Source organism: Mobula hypostoma, chromosome 19, assembly GCF_963921235.1.
Source record: "Mobula hypostoma chromosome 19, sMobHyp1.1, whole genome shotgun sequence".
Taxonomy (NCBI): Eukaryota; Metazoa; Chordata; class Chondrichthyes; order Myliobatiformes; family Myliobatidae; genus Mobula; species Mobula hypostoma.
In genome coordinates, this window is record NC_086115.1 from 15,022,276 (window position 1) to 15,043,654 (window position 21,379).

The 21,379-nt window shown below is 42.1% G+C and overlaps 1 protein-coding gene across 8 annotated transcripts in view; it reads left to right on the forward strand.

The window, feature by feature from the left end:
* r3hcc1l (R3H domain and coiled-coil containing 1-like) overlaps positions 1-21,379 on the forward strand; it is a 333,433-nt gene that overhangs the window by 201,176 nt on the left and 110,878 nt on the right. For 7 of the 8 annotated variants that reach the window (XR_010020964.1, XM_063071402.1, XM_063071400.1 and 4 more), the window contains one exon: positions 19,522-19,617. The exons of the other annotated variant lie outside the window; for it this stretch is intronic. Coding sequence is in view for 6 of the 7 variants with exons in the window: in XM_063071402.1 (XP_062927472.1) it covers positions 19,522-19,617 (96 nt within the window). In the remaining variant the exon portion in view is untranslated. The remainder of the gene's footprint in view (positions 1-19,521; positions 19,618-21,379) is intronic. 8 annotated transcript variants of the gene reach the window in all.

Sequence of the window (21,379 nt, forward strand, 5' to 3'; positions counted from 1 at the left end):
AAACAGGAAGATGTTAATTGTGATGGTGCAAGGTGTCACCAGGGAATTTCAAGGCATCTAACCATCAGACCCTACAAAGGATTGTGAAGACTACAGCAAGGACCATCGGGGTCTCTCTTCCGCCCATTCAAGATATTTGTCAGGAGCACTGCATACACAGTGACATTAGCATTGTCAATGATACCTCCCATGCACACCACAATCTCTTCAACACCCCTACCATCAGGCAGGAGATACCTAGCATTAAGACAAAGATTGTTAGAATGGGAAACAGCTTCTTTCCCCCTATGATGTGACACTACTATTCACTTTTTAATGTGTCATAAATGCGCCTTATGCTAAATGTCAATCTTCTGGAATATATTTTATTATTTGTGGTAATATTACTTTATGTCTTGTGTGTGAGTTATATGTACTGTGTTATGTACCTTGGTCCAGTGAAATGTTATTTCATTAGGTGGGCAAGTGCATATGGTGGAATGACAATAACATTGAACTTGAACTTGAAGCCCCTTAATAGTCATTGAAGTATTGTCACTGTTGAAATGTAAGAAAGGTGAAACTCCCAAAGACAGCAGTGTGACAATAGATAATCTGCTTGATAAACTGTGAGAGAAAATTGGACTGGGGAGAATTACTCCAATGCTCACAACAGTACTATAAAAATCTCTGCTAACAACTCATTGTATTGCCACGGATGGTTGAATGGTGCCACAACAACAATCTCTCACTCAATGGCAGCAAAAACAAAGAGCTGATTATCAACTGCAGGAGGAAGAAACCAGAGGTCCATGAGATAGCCTCATAGGAGGCTCAGAGGTGGAGAGGATCAGTAAATTTTTGCATAGTATGGGAATTAAAGGTTATGGGGAAAAGGCAGGTAGGTGGAGATGAGTCCATGGCCAGATCAGCCATGATCTTATTGAATGACGGAGCAGGCTCGACGGGCCAGATGGCCGACTCCTGCTCCTATTTCTTATGTTCTTATGTTAAATTTAAATTCCCTAGCTTTATTAGAAGATCTGTCCTATGACCAGTGTGTAAGTGCCATCACAAAGAAGGCAGACAGTGCCTCTACTTTCTTGGAAGTTTGCACAGATTCGACATGTCAGCTAGAACTTTAACTAACTTCTACAGATGCACATGGAGAATATCCTGACTGGTTGCATCATGGCCTTTTATGGAAACACCAATCCTCTGGAACAAGTAAGTTTACATAATATAATGGATACAGCCCAGTCCATCCAGAGGCAGAACCCTGTCTATCATTGAGCATATCTACAAGGGGTGCTGCCACAAGAAATCTGCATCAAGGACCCACGCTATCTAGGCCATACTCTTCCCACTCCTGCAATGGGAGCAGGAGGTACAGTCACCCTAGGTCCCACACCACCAGGTTCATGAACAGTTATTAACCTACAACTTCAGGCTCCTGAACTTGAGTGAAGCATGGATAACTTCACTCACCACAACTCTGAACTGACTCATTTTCAAGGGCTCTACAGCTTATGTTCTCAGTAATATTTATTTTTTTACTTGCACAGTTTGTCTTTTTTTGCACATTGGTTGTCTGTCAGTCGTTCTTTATGTATAGTTTTTCATAAATTCTATTGTATTTCTTTATTTTCCTGTAAATGTCTGCAAGAAAATAAATCTCGAAGTAGTATATAGTGACGTATATGTTCTTAGATAATATATTTACTTTGACTTTGACAGTTTCAACCCTCTATCTTCCTTAGTCCAACAATTTATTCCTTTATTAGCATCTATTCAATTCCTTTAAAATTACATTGAATCAGCTCCCAGCATCCATTTTAAGCAGCTTATTCCAGGTTATAACTTGCATTTAAAAGGTCTTCCCTTTGGTTCTTTCACCAGTTAACTGAAGTACGTGTCTAATCATCGATCCTGCTGGAATCAGTTTCTCCTTACCCACTATTGAAACCTTACCGTTTTAACACTTCTATTAAACTTTCCTTTAACCTTTTCTCCTCAAACGTGTGCATTCCCTTCTTCTCTACCTTGTGTACACACACATATATATAAATGTTACTTTTTATCAATTATTTCTGCATCCATTCTAGCACTATCTAGAGAAATCAGCAAGATTTCGGCTCTGTCAGCAGCACAAGTTGGAAATCAGGCAGTTTCCATGGAGGGGAATAAATAGTCAATGTTTCAGTCTCAAGATTTTCAGCACCTTCTGACTCTTGTGTTTACTAGTTAAAGATAAAGACAGGAGGTTATATATACAATATGATGGAAATCCAAAGCAACACACAAAATGCTGGAGGAACTCAGCAGGTTAGGCAACATCCATGGAAGAGAATAAATATTTATTGTTTCGGACTAAGACTCTTCATAAGGAGTTCTAATGAAGAATCTTCGCCCAGAACATCAACTGTTTATACCTCTCCATAGAAGCTAACTGACCTGCTGAGTTCCTTCAGTATTTCGTGTGTTGTTAAAGATACACAGATAAGCTTCATTTGTTACATGTACATCAAATCATCAGTGCATCATTTGTGTCAACAGCCGACACAGTCCAAGGGTATGCTCCATCATAGCATGCCCACAAATTACAAACCCGAACCTGCATGTCCTTGCAATGTAGCGGGGAACCAGTGCATCTGGAGGAAACCCTTGTGGTCACAGAGGGAACATAGAAACTCCTTGCAGACAGTGGCGGGAATTGAACCCAGATCTTACAACAGATCTTAACACTGTGAAGCATTACACCAACTGCTCATATATCTCCAGGTCCAACTCTTTAAGTCATGTGGCTGTTTATCAGAGTAGTGGATACAGTTTTGAGATCTGAAATTTTAAACAATCATTGTTTAAAGTTGCAGTCACCAAGACTGTACCAGAAACCAACTAATCATGGGCAATTACTCTAGAAGGGTAGAAGAATGAAATACTAAGCTTGTATCACATCTTGCTTTCACCATGCTTGAACTACAGTGTTGTATTACAAAAAAAAACATGAAAGCAACAAGATAAGTACAGAGAAGATTTACAGATCTGGAGACTTTTCAAAAAGAGATGAGATGATCTGAGGCCAACAGAGATCTCTAAACTGATGAGAAGTTTCATCCAGTAAACACATGATGTCACGAGAATAGCCTTTCCCTCAGTGTCAACAAACCAAAAGATCTGGTCATTCACTTTAGGAAGTGAACATTGAACATGGTCCTGTTTACTGACGCACCATAGAAAGCATCCTGTCCAGATGCATCACGGCTTAGTACGGCAACAACTCTGTGTGGGACTACAAGAAACTGCAGAGTTGTGGACACAGCTCAGCTCATAGACTCTTATCTACACTCCTTGCTGCCTCAGTAAAGCAGCCAGCATAATCAAAGACCCCACCCACCCCAGACATTCTCTCCTGTCCCTTCAGACTGAAGATAGAAAAGCCTGAAAGCACCTACTAACAAGCTGAAGGACAGCTTCTGCACCCCCCCCCCCAATTATAAGACTATTGAATGGTTCCCTAGTACGATAAAATGGGCTGTTAATCTCACACTTACTTTGTTCTGACCTTATACTTTATTGCCTACCTGCACTGCACTTTCTCAGTAACTGGAGCATTTTATTCTGCATTCTGTTATTGTTTTACCTTGTAGTTCCTCAATGCAGTGTTAAAATTATTTGATCTTTATGAACAGTGTGCAACACAAGATTTCCATTGTACCTCTGTACATGTGACAATAGTAAATAAATTACAAAGCAAAGAAGATAAACACCATTAGTGAAAATGTGTATATTAAGGAGAGAGAACATGAAATCTGCTGACCCAAAGAAGTTGGTACAGAAAGTTTAGAATACAGTTCCATCATGGGCACTGCCCTCCTCACCATCAAGGATATCTTCAAAAGGTGGTTGCTCAAGAAAGTGGCATCCATCATTAAAGTCTCTCTCCATCCAGGACATGCCCTCTTCTCATTACTGTCGTCAAACAGTAGGTGCAGAAGTCTGAAGACACACACTCATTGTTTTTGGAACAGCACGCCTCCACCTTTACAAACACCAAGAGTGGATAAAAACAAACTCCATAAGGCCATAAGCTCTTGGAGCAGAATTAGGCCATTTGGCCCATCAAGTCTTCACCACTTCATCATGGCTGATCCATTTCCCTCTCATTCTCAAATTTCTCCCCATATCCCTTCATGCCCTGAGAAATCAAGAGTTTATTAACCTCTGTTTTAAATATACTTAAACACTTAGCCTCCACTCTTTGTAGCAAGAAATTCCTCAGATTTACCACTCTCTGGCTGAAGACATTCCTCCTCATCGCCATTCTAAATGAACGTCCCTTATTCTGAGGCTGTGTCCTCAGATCTTAGACTCTTGCACCATAGGAAACATCCTCTCCACATCCACATTGATCAAGACCTTTTAACATTCGATAGGTTTCAGTGAGATCCCCTCATCTGAATTCCAGTGAATACAGGTCCAGAGCCATTAAATGCTTCTTATATGATAAGTCTTTCAATCCCGAAATAATTTTTGTAAACCTTCTTTGAATCCTTTCCAATATCAGCACATCCTTTCTAAGGTAAGTCACCCAAAACTGCTCACAATACTCCAAATGAGACTTCACTAGTGCCTTACTTTCATATTCTAACCTTCTTAAAATGAATGCTAACATTACATTTGCCTTCCTCTTCAACATCAGCTCAACCTACAAACTAAACTTTAGGGAATCCTGCACAAGGACTCCCAAGTCTCTTTGCACTTCAGATTTTTGGATTTTCTCTCCATGTAGAAAATAGTCTATCCTTTTATTTCTTTTACCAAGGTGCATGATCATACACTTCCTGACAACTGTATTCCATCTGCCACTTATTTGCCCATTCTCCTAATCTATCTAAGTCCTTCTGTAGCCTCTCTCCGTCATCAAAACTACCTGCCTCTCCACCTATCTTCATATCATTTGCAAACTTGGCCACAAAACCATGAATTCTGTCACCTAAATCATTGACATATAACGTAAAAAGAAGCAGACCCAACAATGACCCCTCTGAAAGACCTCTAGTCAACCACCACCCACTCTATGCCTCCTGCCTATCAGCCAATTGTCTATTCATGCTAGTATCTTCCATGTAATACTGTGGGATCTTATTTTGTTAAACAGCCTCATTTGTGGCACCTTATCAAGAGCCTTCTGAAAATCCAAGTACACGACATCCACCAATTTTCCTTTGTCTATCTTGCTTCTGATTTCTTCAAAGGATTAACAGATCTGTCAGGCAAGATTTTCCCTTAAGGAAACCATGCTGACTACAGCCCATTTTACCACGTGCCTCCAAGTACCCTAGAACCACATCTTTAACAATCGATTCCAACATCTTCTTAACCACTGAGGTCAGACCTTCTGGCCTATAATTTCCATTCTTCTGCCTCTCTCCCTTCTTGAAGAGTGGAGTGACATTTGCATTTTCCAGTCCTCTGGAATCATGCCAAAATCCATTGATTCTTGAAAGATCATTTCTAAATGCCACCACATTACTTTCTGCCACCTCTTTCAGAACCGTAGTGTGTACACCATCTGGTTCAAGTGACTTATCTATCTTCAGACCTTCCAGTTTCCCAAGAAACTTCTCCCTGTTATTGGAAACTTAACACACTTCTGCTCTCTGACTCTCTCGACTTTGTAGCATACTGCTAATGTCTTCCATAGTGAAGAATGATGCAAAATACTTATTCGATTCATCTGCCATTTCCTTGTTCCCCATTACCACCCCTCCAGCATCAATTTCTAGCAGTCCAATATCTACTTTGCTCTCTCTTTTACTGTTTATATATCTGAAGAAGTTTTTGGTAGCCTCTTTAATATTATTGGCTACCTTACCTTTGCTTTCCATCTTCTCTATCTTTATGACATTTTTATTTGTCTTCTGTTAGCTTTTAAAAGCTTCCCAATGAGCTAACTTCCCACTAATTTTTACTGTATTGTGATGTATCTATCCTGTGTTTTCTGATTTGCTCCCAGAAATTCTAGCCATTGCTGCTCTGCCATCATGACTGCTAGTGACCCCTTCCAAACAATTTTGGCCAGCTTCTCACTCGTGCCTCTGTAATTCCCTTCACTCTACTGTAAAATAATAATCCATCTGAGTTTTGCTTCTCCTTCTCAAATCACAGGATGAATTTTATCATTTGATTACTAAGGGCTCGCTAATCAATTCCGGTCATTGCACAACACCCAATCCAGAATAGCTCATCCCTAGTGGGCTTATCTATAAGCTGCTCTAAAAAAGCAAATCAAAGGCATTCTACAAGTGCCTCCTCTTGGGATCCAGCACCAACCTGATTTTCCCAATGTGCCTGTATGTTGAAATCCCCCATGACTATAACATTGCCCTTTTAACATGCCTTTTCAATTTCCCGTTATAATTTGTAGACTTTCATCTTTGCTACTGTTCAGAGTTCTGATATAACTCCATCAGGATCTTTTTACTCCTGCAGATTTTTAGCTCAACCCACTTTTTAACAACAGAACCACCCCATGCCCTCAGTCTATCTGCCTGTCCTTTTGATATGATGTGTATCCTTAGAAGTTAAGCTCCCAACTATAATCTTCTTTCAGCCACAATTTAGTGATGCCCACAATGTCATGCATGCAAATCTGTAACTGTGCTCCAAGTTCATCTACCTTATTCCATAAATTGCATGTATTTATATATAACACCTTTAGTCTTGTACTCATCATCCTTTTCAATTTTGTCCCCCTTTTACATTGCAACTCATCCCTTTGACTGCAATTTTGCCTATCATTAGCCTGTCCTTGGTAGCAGTTTCAGTACTCACTGCCTCCATTGTAAATTATTTACCCCATTCTCAACACTATCACTCCAGTTCCCAGCCCCCTGCCAAATTAGTTTAGACCTTCCTGAACAGCTAGGTCTACCAAACCTGACTACAATGATATTGGTCCCCCCTGGGTTCAGATGTAATCCATCCCTTTTGTACAGATCATACCTTCCACAGAAGAGATCCCAGTGATCAAAAAATCTGAAACGCTGCCCCCTGCACCAGTTCCTCAGCCATGCATTCATCTGCCAAATCATCCTTTTCTTACTCTTACTGCCACGTGACTTGGACAGCAATCCAGAGATTATTACCTGGAGATCCTGTTTCTTGGCTTTCTACCTAGCTCCCTGAAATCTCTATTCAGTACCTTCTCACTTTCCCTATCTTTGTCATTGGTGCCGATATATACCAAGACTTCTGGCTGATCACCTTCCCCCTTTAGAATGCCATGAACTCGATCTTTGACATCCCTGACTCTGGCACCTTGGAACCACCGTGCTATCTGGATGTCTCTGTTGCATCCACAGAATCTCATCCCTATTCCTCTGACTATGGAATCTCCTATCACTATGACAGTCCTCTTCACCTCTCTTCTCTTCTGAGCCACAGCACCAGATTAAGTGCTAGAGACCCAGTCACTGTGGCTCCCCTCTGGTAGGTCGTTCCCCCTCAACAATATCCAAAACGATATATTTATTATTGAGGAGAACAGCCACAAGGGTACTCTGCACTGCCTGCACATTTCCCTCTCTTCTGACAGTATTCAGTTACCTGCCTCCCTGTAGTTCCTATCTATTACTTCCGTAGTCACCCAAATGAGCCAAAGGCCTTCGAGTTGCACCTCCAGTTCCTTAACATGTTCTCTGAAGAGTTGCAGCTTGGTGCACCTGCTGCAGGTGTGGTTATCTGGGAGACTGGAAGTCTCCCGGAATTCCCACATCTCACACACAGAACAAAACACATTCTCACTGCTCTAATTGTGCCCTAACAGATGAGGAGTGAAAAACAATACCAGATGGTTACCTCACCTAAGCCCGATGAACCAAAGCCACTCCAACACTGGCCCACACACAATAGCCACTGCACTTGCCCTTGCCTTACCTTTATTTGTCCTTTCTAATAAACCCCGTTCACAATTGGGCGACGTCCAACTCCAAAAACTGCTAGGAAACGCTGCTTTTTTTAAACTTTGGCCACAGACCTAAATGAAATTGCTGCTTCTTCTCGTGTTCTCAAAAGCTAGAAACCTGAAATCTGCCTCTGAAAGAAAAAGATGTGCTATGCTTCAGGCAAGTCCTATCATAAGGTCTTGTTTGATTGTGTAAGTGCTAGATGTTTTCATTAGCCAGGGGTTTAGTTAGCATGCTGTATCTTTTGCTTCAACCACATAACAAGCTGGTGAGGAAGCTCCAATGTACAGAATCACCAGAGGCTGCAGAGGCTTGTAAACTCAGCCAGCTCCATCACAAGCACAACCCTTCCCACCATTGAGGACATCTTCAAGAGGCAGTACCTCAACGGTGGCATTGATCATTAAGGACCTTCACTATCTGAGACAAGCCTCTTCTTGTTACCACCATCAGGGAGGGGGTATTGCACTGAACAAAACAACAAATTTCACAAGATATGTCTGTGATGATAAACCTGATTCTGAGATATATCAATGGGGAACCTAATTAAGCAAAGGAGGAACTAAAAGGTGAGGAGGATTGGGAGAAGGTTGGAGTGGAGCATGCATACCATCTCAGACCAGGCGCAATAGCTGTAATCACCATGTATTTCTCGTCTTCGTGATCCGTTTTATGATTCACCTCTCAGTGAGCAACCTTGTTAACTTTTGGGCTCCTGCCCTGTAAGCGGTAAGATGCAGAGGGGAATTGAGATGAGCACAAGTGGGACTGAGTGGGATGGCCTTCGAGGGCCAGATTCCCAATGTTCAGGAGCTGTAGCTCGTGATTCATCTAACCTGCTGTACCTAATTTTATCCACTGAACAAACCATTTTTCCCAAATGGTCCATGCCATGTTAATTCTCTACATACACTTCTTCCCACGTCTCTTTATTTCACCTACTGACAGTATCCTTCTATTCCCTTCTCCCTTGGTAACTTAACTGAAGTGCATCTGTGTCTCAGGCACTTGCCTCTTGGAAGATGGTGCAGTGGTAGAGGCCAAGCTAGATTCTGTTCACAGCCATGACGATACTTTTGGTGTGGACAAAAAGGCACCAAAAAATGTTTTTACGCATGCATTTCTCATAAGTAACTGTGATCTGCTAAACAATAGTTGAGCTTTATTCAATAAAGCCTTCAATAGAAATTTCCTATTGATCTAAAGCACTTTAATGTAGTAACAATGAAAGTGTGGTTAGTATGTCTTGGCTTGATGGTCATCTTCCAGGTTTCACTTTCGATTTGCACGATGATTTGAGCCTTTATACATACAGTGGCCACTTTATTAGGTACATCCCGACACTTGCTCGTTAATCCAAAATATCTAATCAGCCAGTCAAGTGGCAGCAACTCAGTGCATAATAGCATACAGGCATGGCAAAGAGGTTTAGTTCTTGTTCAGACCAAATATCAGAATGGGAAGAAATATCGTCTATGTGAATTTAACTATGGAGTGATTGTTGTTGCAAGATGGGTGGTTTCAGTATCTCAAACTGCAGATCTCCTAGGGTTTTCACAAACAATTGTCTCTAGAGTTTACAGAGAATGATGCAAAAAAGATAAAAAGCATCCAGTGAGCGGCAGTTCTGTGAGCAAAAATGCGTTGTTAACGAGAGAGGTCAGAGGAGAAAGGCCTCTTTCTGGGTAGGTATCTGCCTTTCCCCTCAGCCAGATGAGGAAGTGGAGTTGTGAACCCCAAGCACCACTGCTGCATAAATAAATCAGTGAACATAACCCGCAGCAGTTGTATAAACAAAAGGATTCATTCATGCATGTCACGTCACCTGCATCTGTAACTTATTCTTAAAGATTGAAAGGAGTTTAAAGATTAGCTTTTTTTGTGACATTTACATTGAAACATAGTGAAATGCGTTGCTTGTTTCATCGTGTGCAATGTGCTAGGCGCAAACCACAACTGTTCCCACACTTCCAGTACCAATATAGTATGCCCACAACTCATCCCGACTGTATCTCTTTGGAATATGGGAGGATACTGGAGCACCTGGAGGAAGCCCACGCAGTCACGAGAATAACAGACAACGGCAGGAATCGAACTCCCAATTGCAAGCGCGCTAACACTATGCTACCTACTGGCCCTTAAATTAAATTATAGAGCATTCCAGCACCGAAGGAGCATATTTGCCACACTATGTTCACAAAAATTCATCCAAAGCACCTTTTCATTTTCTATGTCCTTTCTAAACAATTTCCCCAGTTATTAGATAGGGACATATGTGTACTTGAAGCCATGATTGGGGTCAGCATTTCCTCATAGGGTGAATTATTCTCCCAAACCAATCCCAGCAACTTTGCAAATGTGTAACGAGCAACCTGCTGAAAGAGCAGCATCTGTGGGAGGTAGTGGGAGGACTCAGTGCTGATGCAGGGTGTTAACCCAGAATGTTGACAATTCCTTTCTCTCCACAGATGTTGCTCAACCCACTAAGTTCAAAGTAGATTTATTATCAAAATACACATATGTCACCATTTACAACCCTGAGATTCATTTTCTTGTGGGCATTCACTGTAAATACAAGAAACACAGTGAAAAACCAGACACAACAGGACAAACAACCAATGTGCAAAAAAAACTGTATGAATACAAAAGAAAGTGGAAAAAAAATAAACAAACAAACAAACAATAAATATCGAGAACATGAGCTAGGAGTCCTTGAAATTGAGTCCATAGGTTGTGGGAATAGTTTTGTGATGGGCGAGTGAAGTTATCCCCTCTGGTTTAAGAGCCTGATAGTGGAGGGGTGGTAATCATGCCTGAATCTGGTGGTCTGAGTCCTGAGGCTCCTGTATCTTCTTCCTGATGGCAGCAGCAAGAAGAGAGCATGCCTCAGTGGTAGAGTTCCTTGATAATGGATGTTGCTTTCCTGTGTCAACACATCGTGGTGAAGAGAGCTTTACCTGTCATGGCCTGAGATATATCCACTACTTCTTGTAGGCTTTTCCTTACAAGGGCATTGGTGTTTCTATACCAAGCCGCAATGCCACCAGTCAATGTACTCTCCATATCCATAGAGGTTTGTCAACATTTTTGATGACGTATTGAATCGTCACAAACTTTAAAGAAAGTAGAGGCTCTATCGTGCTTTCTTCCTAATGGCACTTGCGTGCTGGACCCAGGACAGGTTATCTAAAATAACACCGTGGAATTTAAAGTTGCTGACCATCTACACCTCTGATCCCCGATGAGAACTGGCTCATAGACCTCCAACTTCCTCTTCCTGAAGGCAATAATCATCTCCTTGATCTTGCTGGTGAGAAGTTTTTGTGGTTGCACCACTTAGCCAGATTTTCAGTCTCCCTCCTATGTGCAAATTCGTCACTGCTTTTTGATTCGGCCAATGACAGTGGTGTTGTCAGCAAACTTAATTATGACATAGGAACTGTGCTTAGCCTCACATTCATGAGTATAAAGCAAATAGAGCAGGGAGCTAGGCACACACCTTGTGGTGCAACTGTGGTAATGGAGATTGTGGAGGAGATATTGTTGCCGATCCGAACTGACTTGGGGCGTGCAGGTGAGGAAATCGAGGATCCAATTGCACAGAGGTATTGAGGCCTAGGTCTTAAAGCTTACTGATTAGTTTTGAGGAGATGATAGTATTGAATGCCGAGCTGTAGCCAATGAAGAGCATCCCGATGTATGCATCTTCACTGTCCAAATGTTCCAGGATTGATGAAAAGCTAATTAAGTGGCACCTGTTGTTGATCCGTTGTGACGATAGGCAAATTTGAGTTGATCTAAGTCGCATTTCAGGCAGATGTTGATAACTTTCATCACCAACCTCTCAAAGCACCTCATGACATTGGATGTAAGTGCTACTGAACAATGGTCATTGAGGCAAGTAGCCTTTTTCTTCTTGGCTACTGCTCGGAGCAGGTGGGTATTCAATCTGCCAAAGCATGACGTTAAAGATATCGGTGAACAAGCCAGCCAGTTGATCAGCACAGGTCTTTAGTATTCGGCCAGGTACCCTGTATGTGCCAAATGCCTCCTTGGCTTCATCGTCCTTAAGGATGCTCTCATATCCGCCTCAGAGACTGAATTCACAGGGTCGTCTGGTGCTGTGAGAGTTCGTGAATGTGCCTCCATGTTTTGATTGTCAAAGTGAGCATTAAAGGCATTGAGCTCATCTGGGAGTGAAACCTTGTTGCCACCTATATCGCTTGGTTTCATTTTGTAGGAGGTGATAGCATTCAAGCCCTACCGCAGTTGTCGAGCATCCTTCAGTTCCTCTGACAAATTGTTTGTTGCTCCAGATTCCAGCATCTGCGGACTCCAACCTTGTGAAGATTATTGGAAATCACAGAGAATTATGTTTCTTTGCCTTTGGAAGAGATTGCTTTCAAAGGCTGTAAAATACGTAGAAGCTCTATCCCTAATTCTTTATATTCAGTTATCCCTATTCCGTTATCCTGTGTAGTTTGGGTATCATAAAGTTGGAGGCGCAATACTCTTGAACCCTATTAAGAGATGCACCAGGTGCTGTTTTCTTACCTGTCAGATTTCAAATGCAAGTGCTGGATCAACCAGGCATTTTATTTTTGTACCCTTCAGTGTTTCCCCTAAGCAGAAGATTGAGGACTAACATCAAGCTATTATGGAAAGGTTTGCACTGTAGCATAATTTATTGGAATGCTCTATCTGGCACCGTTCTGCCGGCCTCTGTATGATGTCTTTTCAGTAGTAAATCATTTTTAAGACTGAATTAAATATGGATAATGAAACGCCTTTGCACACTCAGCAAATGGATTTGTCTCCCAGCCAGCAGCATTTGATTGCTATCAGCATCTGTGGCACACAACTGCTCGAGAGTATAGGTGATCAACATCTCTCAAATGTCCTAACATCTACTGAAGGTTGAATCTCACCTCACTTAAAATTGAGCTCGTCTGTGGGAAGAGAAAAATTGGTTCTGGTTCCCCTCTCACCCTTTCTCCTCATCTGCCCATCACCTTCCTCTGGTTCCTTTCCTCCTTATTTTATCGCCTTTGTTTCAGTCCCTTCCCACCTACATCCGTGAACCTCCACAAGCTCTCAGTCTCTTCAACTACATTCTGTTCTCTGGCCCTGATCGCTTAATTTTCACTATGGATGTCCATTTCTACTCCCCCAATCAGGAAGGCCTTTAAGCTTTCTGCAAGATTTCCATACATGCTGCCTGACCTGCTGAGTTCCTCCAGCACTTTATGTGTATTACAGTGGATCTCCAGCATCTGTAGAATCTCGTGTTCCCCTCCACTTTTTCATTTTTCCTTGGTTCACTGTCCTCTCCTTTTAGATTCCTCCACCTTCAGCCCTTTACCTCTTACCACTTATCCCCTCCCTTCTTACTTCATCCTCACACTCCACCTACTCACTTTTCCCCTCACCTGGCCTCACCTATCACCTGCTAGCTTGTATTCCTTCCCCTTCCCCCACCTTCTAATTCCAGCTTCTTCCCCCTTCTTTCTCAGTACTGATGAAGGGTCACAGCCAGAAATGCTGACTAAGTATTCCCCTCCATAGATGCTGCCTGACTTTCTGAGTTCCTCCAACATTTTGTGTGTGGTGCTTGGAAAAAAAAGACTGGAAGTGTCATTCATGGAATGGGGAACAGGTGTGAAGGGCTGCATAGTCCCAGTATGATCACTTACTGCCAAGGCAGAAAGTAAGTTTGTACTCATCCTTTGCTCAGTGCAGTGCATTGCCAGTTACCCTGAGAAAGTTGTTGGTAGGCTGTCTGCCTGAACAGATGATAGTGCTCACGGCTTACACAACTGGGAGAGGAACCTGCTGTGCTATTAACAGTGTGGAGCTGAATTCACATATATGTCAGACCTGGCAGGAGTGGTGATTGACCATATGGACAAGCCCGCCCCACCATTGAGCACTTCTACAAAGAATGCTACCACAAGGGAGTAGCATCCATCATCAAAGACCTCCCCACCACCACCATCCAGGCCATGCTCTCTTCTCGCTACTACCGTCAGGCAGGAGGTACAGGAGCCTTACATCCCACACAACCAAATTCAGAATCAGATTTAATAACACCAACAAGTGTAGTGAAATTTGTTGTCTTTACAGCATCAGTACAATGCAATACATAATAGAGAAAATGTGAATTATAATAAATATATTTATATATAATGGTTAAATTAACTAAGTAGTAAAAATAAAAAAGTAGTGAGGTAGTATTCATGAGCTTAATGTCCATTCAGAAATAGGATGGCAGAGGGTAAGAAGCTGTTCCTGAATCGTGTGTGCTTCAGGCTTCTGTACCTCCTTCCTGATGTTAACAATGAGAAGAGGGCACGTCCTGGGTGGTCGGGGCCCTTAATGATGGATGCTGCCTTTTTGAGGCACTGTTCTTCAAAGACGTCCTGAATGCTACAGAGGCTAGAGCCCATGATGAAGCTGATTAAGTTTACAACTGACTGCAGCTTACTTCAATCCTATGCAGTAGCCCCTGATACCAGATGGTAATGCAGCCAGTTAGAATGCTCTCCAAAGTACATCTGTAGAAATTTGCAAGTGCGATTGAATTGTCTGTGGTGGCCAGTGCTATCATGTTTGCTGTTGTGTGCTGGGGCAGCAGGCTGAGGGTAGCAGACACCAACAGAATCAACAAACTCATTCGTAAGGCCAGTGATGTTGTGGGGATGGAACTGGACTCTCTCACGGTGGTGTCTGAAAAGAGGATGCTGTCCAAGTCGCATGCCATCTTGGACAATGTCTCCCATCCACTACATAATGTACTGGGTGGGCACAGGAGTACATTCAGCCAGAGACTCATTCCACCGAGATGCAACACAGAGCGTCATAGGAAGTCATTCCTGCCTGTGGCCATTGTTACGTACCCCGTAACTGGGTTGCCAAACCAGCAGAAATGGACCACTCAGTTGGAGTCTGGATTACTGGAACTAAGAAAGTTTTATTAAAGAAATAAGCAACACAGTACTTTGATAGTAAGGATATAAATGCAACAGGTTAGCAATGATTAAACACACATGTACACAGAACTAGGATAATAGGGTCAATCAGCTCTATTGCAGTCTAGGGGTAAAATGTTCAATCACAAGTGACAGAGTTCAGTTTAATTCAGTTCGCAGTAATCGCCGTCGTGCCGTTGGGGAGAGAGAGAGCGAATGCTGATATTCAAATCGGATTCAACAGACCTTTGATATTCCTCACAGTTAGCTTTCGGGCGAGCCCTTTGTAATGTCTTCTGAGGTCACCAACTGTGACCCCTCCGTTCCAGATACAATCGTTCCTCTGCGGTGAACCCAGCACCCAGGCAAGGGTGGACACACACACCAGGTTCCCGCCGACCGTATCTTTCCACCCTGTGCGTCTATGGCTGGTCCCGCGACTAGTCCTCCAAAAACTCCCACCGACTTGTGGGGGGCACATCGCTTCCAGGGTCTCGTTACCTCGTGGTGTCGTGTGTGTTGTCTTAGCGAACCTGCCCCTTTTTATCCCCCTGCTGGGGTATCGCCTGTCCATCACACTTCAAACAGTTCAGGGTTCAAAAGGAGCCGGTCTTGACAATACTCAGACCGGTGTCTCCTTCCGTTAAACTCTCTCGTCTCTTCATTAACATTTCCAAATGCTGTCTTACTTATCTCTCTCCCTGAAGACAGGAGGTGGCAGATCAACTGTTGATCCCACTGGTGCTAGCACAGGACAGTTAACATCTTAGTCTATGTGTACTTTTGTAACCCTCTTTCGTCACACCATCAAACTTTACAACTCCTCCCTTGGAGGGTCAGAGACCCTGAGCCAATAGGCTGGTCCTGGACTTATTTCATAATGTACTGGCGTAATTTACATATTACTATTTAACCATTTATGGTTTTATTACTATTTATTATTTATGGTGCAACTGTAACGAAAACCAATTTCCCCCGGGATCAATAAAATATGACTATGACTATGACTATTAGCTTTCAACTTTCAAGATCTGAACCAATGTGGATAACTTCACTCACCTCAATTCTGAACTGATTCCACAACCTACAGGCTCACTCTTAACAACTCTATAACTCACATACAAGAGAAAATCTACAGATGCTGGAAATCCAAGCAACACACACAAAATGCTGGAGGAACTCAGCAGGCCAGGCAGCATCTATGGAAAAAAGTACAGTCGACGTCTCAGCTGAAGGGTCTCAGCCCGAAACGTCGACTGTACTCGTTTCCATCGATGCTGCCTTGCCTGCTGAGTTCCTCCAGCATTTTGTGTGTGTTGCTTCTATAGCTCATATTCTCAGTATTTATTTGCTGTTTTTTGTATTTGCAGTTTGTCTTTTGCACATTGATTGTTTGTCAGTCTTTGTATGTAGGTTTTCATTGATTCTATTGTATTTCTTTGTGGTACTGTGAATGTCTGCAAGAAAATGAATCTCGGGGTGGTATATGGTAACATCTATGTACTTTAATAATAAATTTACTTTGAACATTGAACATGGAAGAGCACAAGTGAATCAGTAGGCTTTTTTGTTACATACTGCCAACCAATGCTGCAAACAAGCTTGCTAGCACAAATGCCCTGTATATGTATGTTTTATTTGTAGGTGTATGGGGGCATACCACATTCAGTTTCAGTGTTGCATTTCTCTAACATTGAATTCTGGTGTAATTGTTATCATTAGTAAACTGACTAAACAATTGCTTATTGTGTAAAGCAGTGACATCAGAGGATGAGCTGAGCTGGACACTATGATTTGGCATCAGTTCTAAAGGTGTAGCAGTATGAGGTTAATAACCCTACTAATATAAATTCATCATTTTTAATTTATAGTGTCCGGTTCAATACCCAGACTGTTAACTAAATGTCACCCACATCACTTTCAGACGGTTCAAAAAGTATCAGTCCATGTCAAGGGAGTTTTGTCCAAGCACACAGGGTTTTGGCTAGATTCATTTTGCGCTGATGTTATGCAGTGGGGTTCTCATTGCATATTACCATCTGGTTCCCTTTCAAACATTACGTAAATCTGCGTGACCTATGATGCAGCAGATGGAATGTTTGCAGCTTTAACACAGTACTGGCCTCTGTTAACTTAACTCAGTGTTGACTAGACTTCCTGCCTTAAAATGCTTCGTCTTCATAACTCCCTTGCTGAACAGCATAATTTATAGTGCAGTGCCTATAAAAAGGATCCCCCCCCCAAAGTTTTCATGCTTTATTGTTTTACAACATTGAGTCACAGTGGATTTAATTTGGCTTTGTTTGACACTGATCATTAGAAAAAGACACTTTTGTGTCAAAGTGAAAACAGATCTCTACAAAGTGATCTAAATTAATTACAAGTATAAAACAAAATAATTCATTGCATAAGTATCCACCCCTTCAAGTCAGTATTTAGTCGATGCAGCTTTGGCAGCAATTACGGTCAATGTGGATAGGTCTCTATCAGCTTTGCACATCTGGACACTGCAATTTCTCCCCATTCTTCTTTATAAAACTGCTCAAGCTCTTTCAGTTACATGGGGATTGTGAGTGGACAGCCCTTTTCAAATTCAGCCACAAGTTTTCAATTGGATTGAGTTGTGAGCTCTGACTTGGTCACTCCAGGACATTAACAATTTTGTTTTTAAGCCATTCCTGTGTAGCTTTGGCTTTATTCTTGAGATCATTGTCTTACTGGAAAACATATCTCCCAAGTTGCAGTTCTCTTGCAGACTGCATCAGGTTTTCCTCCAGGATTTCCCTGTATTTTGCTGCGTTCATTTTACCCTCTACCTTCTCAAGCCTTCCAGGGCCTGCTGCAGCTACCATCATGCTTCATGGTAGGGATGGTGAGTTTTTGATGATGTACAGTGTTTGGCTTACACCAAATATGGCATTTAGTCTGATGGCCAAAAAAGCTTAATTTTGGTTTCATCAGACCATAGAACCTTCTTCCAGTTGAATTCAGATCTCCCACATGCCTTCTGGCAAACCCTAGATGTGAATGCATGTGAGTTTTTATCAGCAGTGGCTTCTTCTTTGCCATTCTCCCATATAGCTGAGACTGGTGAAGCACCCGGGCAACAGTTGTATGTTGTATACGCCATTTCTCTCATCTCAGCCACTGAAGCTTGAAGCTGCTCCAGAGCTGTCATAGGTCTCTTGGTGGCCTCCCACATGGTCACTCGGTTTTTGAGGATGGCCTGCTCTAGGCAGATTTCTAGCTGTGCCATATTCTTTCCATTCCTTGATGATTAACTTAACTGTTCTCCAAAGGATATTCAGTGACTTGGAAATCTTCTTGTATCCATCTCCTGACTTGTGCTTTTCAAGAACCTTTCCCTGGAGTTGCTTGGAGTGTTTTTTTTTTGCCTTCATAGAGTAGTTTTTGCCAGGATACTGACTCACCAGCAGTTGGACCTCCCAGATTCAGGTGTATTTTTACTGCAATCAGTTGAAGCACCTTGACTGCGCATGGGTCTCCAAAAACAGATCTCTATTTAACTAATTATGTGATTTCTAAAACCAATTGGTTGCACCTGTGATCGTTTGGTGTGTCGTATTGGAGGTGAATACATGCAATCCAATATTTTCTGTTTTTATTTTGTAATTAATTTAGATCACTTTGTAGAGCTCTGTTTTCACTTTGAGACAAAAGAGTTTTTCTGTTGATCAGTGTCAAAAAATGCCAGATTAAATCCACTGTGATTCAATGTTGTAGAGCAATAAAACATGAAAACTTACAAGGAGGGGGTGAATACTTTTTATAGGTACCGTATATTTTGTTTGCACTGTACTGCCTAAAACAACAAATTTCACCAGGTATGTCAGTGATAGTAAACCTGATTCTGATAATACTCAGATTCACAACCTCAGATGCACAGATAATTCCAAACCAGACTACCACAAAACTACTTTCATTCCTTTATTAACTCATTTCAATTTTACTTCCATCACTTGTCTCTTCTGGGAAAAAAATCTGGGGAAATTATTGATTGGAGTAATACTGCATTTTCTCTCGAATCAGTCATTTGTCAAAAAATTCAGATCAGTTCTGCTCAATCCGCATTTGTTTTGAACGCAGGGATGCTGATAATTTATATGAATTTCTTTCTCTCCCTCACCAACTAACAAGCTGTTTTGTTCCATGCTGGTAGCTTCAACTGTCCACTCCCCCCATGTGTTACAAGAAATTCATTCTCATCTAGAAGATTTTCTCTCACCAAATGTCTTCATTGTTTCTATTAATGGTTGCCCTTGACAGTCACTTTGTTTTAAATTGCACGTCAATACAGAATCTCTTTCTTTTTGTCCCATTTGTATTCAAGTGTCAAAAAGACAGCTGCTCTTTGGGTAAGAACATTGGTCCGGTGCTCTTTTGGTCAGAGGTGTCCCCACATAGCACTATCCACAAAATGGATTGATGCCCTTTCCTGGTAATTTTCACCGTGTGCCCACTGACCTTGGGAATCCACCCAACTCTGGCAGCTCAATAAAGTTAATTAGGATAGAAGCGCTTTGCTTAGCTGTATTTACTGCTGCTCCTCAAGTGGCAATTAATCATGGCTGTTTTCTCTGTAGCCAGAGACGCGCTCAGTACCAAGCATCCCATGTTGAAGACTCGACCTCTGTCACAAGCATCCAGATCATCGAAGGTGAAAGCCAGAAGCTGTGCAGGTGAGGAAAAAGCTGTAATTGCAGTCAATTAAGGCTTCCACAGTTTGCTGATTAAAGAGACAATTTAATAATCTGACCCACATTTGTCAAAAAAACAGTAAAGTGTAGCTTGTATCCTGCAGGTGTAATAATGCTTGGCTCCTGTGTCTGTATTTACAGCCCATACCAGGTTGTAGTTACAGATAAACTGAAACAATTAGTGCAAGAGCTTTGTTTTGCTGGTGTATGCATGTTTCACATTGGTGTTAAATAATCCAACTAGGTGGTTCCTTCTCCAATTGACTAGTGTTTCAATATAATTCCTCTAACCCTCTCCACAAACGCCCCTTAAAACAAACTTCAAGACTGCTTAAATGCTTCCTCCCCCAGGCAGTTAATCTGATTAACTATTCTAGTTTGTGCACCCCCATCCCCTCTCTATTACGCCTGTCACTGCACTGTAAACACTATAATCCACATTTAATAATTGTAAATATATGCTGGTATTTATGCACATTTTATAACATATCCATATATTAACTTTATTCTTATATAATTTTTGTAATTGTTGAATGGTTGTTCTTCGTTGCGTGTCGCACCAACACACCACAGTAAGTTCCTAGTACATGTTGATGTCTGTGGTGAATAAAATTGATCTTTCAAGTGTTTATTGAATCAAGCTTTCAATTAGCGTGAAACATCCAGCCCTCACTTGAGAATGCCAGTAATCCCAAATGATTTCGTTTGCGGGGATAAATTGGGTGCCGTGGTAGCATAGCAGTTAGCACAACTGAGAGGGGTGTCGAAGTTCTGGCGCCATCTGTAAGGACTTCGTACGTTCTCTCTATACAGGTGTCCCCCGCTTTTTGAACGTTCGCTTTACGAAACCTCACTGTTATGAAAGACCTACATTAGTTCCCTGTTTTCGCTAACAGAAGGTGTTTTCACTGTTATGAAAAAAATCAGCGCGCGAGAAAAGCAGCGCGCCGCGTGCCCCAAGCAGCCGCTCTCCCCCGGATTCGGAACTGCATTCTCGCCGGCGTTGCTTAAACACGTGCCTGTGAGCAGCCGTTAGCAAGATGAGTTCTAAGGTATTGGAAAATCCTGAAAGAGCTCGTAAGGGTGTTACACTTAACGTAAAACTTGATATAATTAAGCGTTTTGATCGTGGTGAACGAAGTAAGGACAAAATGAGTTTGGCTTGTGGAAGTTGACGAAGATGATGTTGAAGAGGTTTTGGCATCCCATGACCAAGAACTGATAAATGAAGAGCTGATGCAATTGGAAGAGGAAAGGATAACAATCGAAACCGAATGCAGTAGCGAACTGAATGTGAAGCAACTGCGTGAGATTTTCACTGCAATGATAAAGTACGACTTTAATTTTGAAAGGGTATGTAGGTTTAGGAGATATTTGCAGGATGGTTTGAGTCCTTACAAAGAACTGTATGATAGAAAAATGCACGAGGCTCAGCAGTCAGGCAATGAACCTCAACCTTCGACATCGAGGAGGGCAGTCATAGGAGAGATGAGCTGCCAGCCCTAATGGAAACAGACAACGATGAGATGACACCCCAGTGTCCCACCACCCCAACCCCCAGGCCGCGGACAGATACCGATTCACGGAGAATGCAGCGGTAGCCAGGAAGCACACAGCACATCTTTAAGAAAGAAGCCGAAATAAACATGCTAATTAATTAGGTGCCGCCCGGCACGTAATTGTCGGCCCAGATCAGAGGCGATCTATCGGTCGGCGGCCTGGAGGGTGGGGGCCACTGAACCAC